General features: G+C 39.6%; 1 protein-coding gene across 2 annotated transcripts; it reads left to right on the top strand.

Moving 5' to 3' along the window:
* The first annotated feature begins 694 nt into the window (after nucleotides 1-694).
* On the top strand, nucleotides 695-4007 carry ORMDL1 (ORMDL sphingolipid biosynthesis regulator 1). 2 transcript variants are annotated; one of them, XR_002086355.1, is made up of 3 exons: nucleotides 695-914; nucleotides 2476-2662; nucleotides 2756-4007. XR_002086355.1 is itself a non-coding variant. In XM_009290956.2 (2 exons), exons 1-2 carry the CDS (start codon nucleotides 766-768, stop codon nucleotides 2609-2611), a joined length of 285 nt encoding a protein of 94 aa, XP_009289231.1. In that variant the 5' UTR covers nucleotides 695-765; the 3' UTR covers nucleotides 2612-4007. The 2 variants fall into 2 exon arrangements, 1 of the variants encoding a protein (XP_009289231.1); XM_009290956.2 differs by having other exon boundaries at nucleotides 2476-4007.
* Nucleotides 4008-4537: the final 530 nt, after the last annotated feature.

Here is a 4537-nt window from a genome sequence, read left to right on the forward strand (position 1 = left end):
TGGAAGTTTTTGATTTTTTCTGATGGAGGCTCTTGCTTGGAGTTGGTGTGCTTTCTTTGATAGAAAACAAATGTTCATTAAAACTGGAAGAGGGCGGACTCCCCTGTCTGATTGATCTTTGGGCCCAAATTGATCTTTCAGACCAGACCAGACATGGCATGCTCCCATCAAATAGAAACAACAGCAAAGAACAGTCCGCTGTGGTTAAGGAGAAGCAGCGAAGAGATGGACAGATGGTATTCAACAGATTGCTAGTAGTCAGCTTCTAAGTATTTGAAGCTACTGGGGGGCTGAGAAAGCTTTCAAAAGTTCCTGTAATACTGCTGTATTCGTAGATAGATTTTTTTGCTTTGTGCAGACTCTATCTCATAACTCATTTAACACTGTCTAGGGAAAGCAGTAATATAAATTGGCAGCCCTAAACTTGTTACAGTGCTTGTTAAAATTCTGTTGATTTCATGCAATTTTTGCATGTAGAAATGTAGAAGACAAGGCAGTGGATCGGATGTCGCATAGGCTGTGGCTTTAATTCTGACTGTGCCACTGAGTGCACAACCTCGGGCAAATCGTCTCTTGTCTCTTCCTTCCTATTCTATAATTTGTCATTACAGGCTAGCAGCTTTTCTGGGTGAGAATTCCTTTACTCTCTCTCTCTCTCTCTCTTTTTTTTTTTTTTTTTTTTTTTTTTAACAATGCATTGAACAATGTAACAATTACAATGCAGCTAAAAGTGCCACTGTATTCACTTCTTGTTTCCCCCAGGGAATGTATGTGTTTTTGCATGCAGTAAAGGGAACTCCTTTTGAAACACCTGATCAGGGGAAAGCTAGGCTACTAACACACTGGGAACAACTGGATTATGGAGTACAATTTACATCTTCAAGAAAATTCTTCACAATCTCTCCTATAATTCTGTGAGTTCAAAACCGTGTTATGGATTAATTGAATCATAAAGCCATGATTTCAAAAGCTGCAACCAGATGAGTTGCAATTTACATTCTAAAAGCATTTTCTCTCTCTTTTTTTTTTTTTTTTTTTTTTTTTTTTGTTTGTTTTTTTTTTTTTTGCTTGTTTGTTTGTTTCTACATCACAGAGGTAGGGAGTACATATTTACAGGCCATATAACCAACAATCTTAATTCCTGCAGCTTTCAACACTCTAATTCACATACTGAAGTCGAAGTTTGTAAACAGTTATTAATGGGGCAGGTTTTAAAGATTAGAAACGTTATGAGGAGAACTTACTGTTAACTCTTGAAGTTCTTTAAGAGATTGTGAAGTCATAAATATTAAAAATCTAAACTAATTGCCTTTAGCGCATGCAGCATTTATTAACCATTTTGCAACTTGTGAGTTAGGAGGAGTGTGGCAGTCCTCACTGAATGGGGTCCAGGATTTTGCACGTCGGTTTTGCTTTGTACAGATTGTCTTCTGTTTACACTAGTTCTGTAAATAGATGAGAAATTCTATGCTGCCTGTCTCTGTTGACAAAAGTATGGTTGTGTAACTAAAGGAAATCAGATATGTATTTAATATCTAACTCTAAAAAGTCTGTCTTTTTTCCCCTTAAGGAAGTTGTCCACTAGCATGGCGGTGTGGAGGGTGGGGGAAGGGAAGATCCTGCATCATGTTTAGAAAGTTAGTTCACAAAGGACAGAAACTGAAAAAATATATGTAACTCCTCAAAAAAATCCTCTCTTTCTTCAAAGATAGCTTCCCGCTTTCCAGTGGGAATTTTGTATTCATAACACTTGCATATGGTTCTCTTCGTGCACTAATAATGCATAAGTAGCTGAATAAACATCTCCATTTTGCTGGGAAAAAAACAAAAACCCAACAATCTGATAGCCCCATTTCTGTGACTAGTTTTTGCAAAGAACAAGATGAAATTATTGGCTCAAAGCGTAAAGAAGTTGGTAGAGAATTGGATTTTCTGAGGCACATTTCCTTATTCTTCCCGTTGAACAGGTTGTGGACTCGCTTAAAAGAAAAATGTGCTAGGAACATCTGCCAGACGGGAAACACTTTAAAATCACGCCAGTCACAGATGTGCTCAGCATAAATGATTTTTGCACTGAACAATGTCAAATGCTTTGTCACAGAGCTTGCTAGGGTAGCAGAACTGCGAGTGTTTTGGTAACAGATCTTACACCGTTTAAAACCTGTATCACAAAATCAGGCTTGTAGCTGCGGAAGTCAGAGACTCCAGCTTGAGGGGCGGGGAGAAATGCTGGAGGAAAGTACTGGCCGAGAGCTGCTTTTTAGCACCTTGAGAAGTACGGGAAGAAGAGACTTAGTCCATAATTTTGCTGTAGATATTGTAGAACCTCAGGTGAGATATTTAACACAGGAATAGATGGGTTGTTAATCAGTAAAATAGGACTGGTTACTAAAGCACTTTTTTCACCTATGCTTTGTTTGTTTATTTTTTAGACAAGGGTGTTATCAGCTAAGCTTGCTCCCTTTTCTCCCGCAGGTACTTCCTGGCGAGTTTCTACACAAAGTATGATCCGACACACTTTATCCTCAACACAACCTCTCTCCTGACCGTGCTTATCCCCAAGCTGCCACAGTTGCATGGCGTTCGAATCTTTGGCATCAATAAATATTAAGCAGAAAGTTTGACACTGACTGCCCCTGACGTGGCTACTGGCGCTCCCCAGGTGAAGGAAATGAGTAGTCTGCTGTGCCATGTATCTAATCGTATTCAATGAGAGGTGCTTTTACATCTGAGATACAATTCCTACTTCCTGCAGCATTGTCTGGGATGAAAGCTGAGTTTATAAGAAGATACCTTCAAATACTTAAATGTGAACCGGAAACCTCTAGAAGAAAGATTTCCATGAAGAACTGGGCAGGCCCAGCTCTAGAGCGTAATCACCACTAAGACTGTAGGTATGCCTGGCTGATGCAAGTGATCTTGTAAGGAAGGTGCGAGTAACAGTTGAAACGGAGAGTAAGGTTTCACAAACACCCAGTCAACCATAATGCAAATGGTAACTTACATACAAATCCAGGACCCTTAATGCCAAGGACTGCTGAGGTCGCGTTCTTAGATTAAGTGAAAGTGGCTAGTTTCTGCTGTATGGATTGTAGGTGTTTGTGCTTGTTATTGCATTGTAAAAGTTTGTCTCACAGTAAATACTGTGACAGCTAGCATAAACTGACGGTGTAATTCACACCTTATCTGTTCTTGTGATTTTTTTTTTTTTTTTTTTGTCACAAAGACGGAAGAAAGTCCTTAGTTGTCAGCTCAGAGGATTTCTACATCAACTTGATTGCTCAGTTTATGTACGCTTTTACAAGTTGCTACTGTTGTGTTTATTTCATTTTGCTTACCAGGATACTGACTTTTCAATGTGTAAATGGGACATCCTGAAAAATTGAAATTCCTTTTAAGGTGTGGATTTTTGACTGTTTTCTCTGATACTTGATTGATGGGTTATTTTTCAGTAGTTGAGAGGCCTGTAATGGTGGGGGAAAGGGTTGCTGCTGTTGTAGGAGCAGCAGCTCCATTACACAGCAACAATGTCAGAACACGTAAGAGGAACTCTGTGTAGGTCCTAAGTTAGAGTAGAAGCCGAACTAGAAGTAGGTGAATAGGCAAATCACATGGACTAACTGTATGCTTTTGCAGAAAAAGCTATAGATAATTTGCATGTCTTGGAAACGTGGAGGGAATGCTGTGTTTTAGGGGTACTGTGTAGTACGGAGTAACTTTTATATCATCAACTCTGGAACTAGAGTGAAGGAGGTACATCTAGAGCTCTGAGCACTTGCTTCTCTGTCGTGGAAAAAGGATGAATTCTGAAGCCTACCATATGTCTGCCAGCCAAAACCGGCTCGGATTTAGCAGAAGATTCCATGTAAGACTTGATTTACATTTTTGGTTGCATTGCCAGCCACAGCCAGTGATGGAAAAAAAAAAATAATAAAAAAAAGCCTACAGTGGCATTCTCCTTTTCTTGCTAAGAGAATTTTCTGGCTGTTTGTTGATAAAGATGTTGCTTTTAAAAAAAAGGTAATGAGTTATGAATTTTTTTCAGCAATTGGAAGTAATTCATTCTTTGTGTTACTTGTACAGAAAGTGCTAACTGGGTAATTTTAGAATCGTGACCATCACAAGGCTATGTAAAAAAAAGCCTACAGTGGCATTCTCCTTTTCTTGCTAAGAGAATTTTCTGGCTGTTTGTTGATAAAGATGTTGCTTTTAAAAAAAAGGTAATGAGTTATGAATTTTTTTCAGCAATTGGAAGTAATTCATTCTTTGTGTTACTTGTACAGAAAGTGCTAACTGGGTAATTTTAGAATCGTGACCATCACAAGGCTATGCTAGCCCTTTGAAAATCACTGTTTTGTGTACAAGCGACAAGGATTTTCAGGGACGGACCGAATTTGTCGACGCGGAGCGGTGGCGACGCGTGTTGGGACCGCAGGTAACGGGGCAGGGACGCCTTCGGGCGGTTGTACAAAGCTCTTGACTTGTGGAATTGAAATCACTTGCCCTCTGGCGGCCGCCTTTTCTTTTCGGCCTTCCG

Source organism: Aptenodytes forsteri, unplaced genomic scaffold (assembly GCF_000699145.1).
Source record: "Aptenodytes forsteri isolate BGI_AS27 unplaced genomic scaffold, ASM69914v1 Scaffold318, whole genome shotgun sequence".
Classification (NCBI taxonomy): Eukaryota; Metazoa; Chordata; class Aves; order Sphenisciformes; family Spheniscidae; genus Aptenodytes; species Aptenodytes forsteri.

Coding starts and splice junctions, on each gene's coding strand:
- ORMDL1 (XM_009290956.2), top strand. CDS start 766: ATGTATGTGTTTTTGCATGCAGTAAAGGGAACTCCTTTTGAAACACCT. Junction 915..2,475: donor ACAATCTCTCCTATAATTCT/GTGAGTTCAAAA, acceptor TTTCTCCCGCAG/GTACTTCCTGGCGAGTTTCT.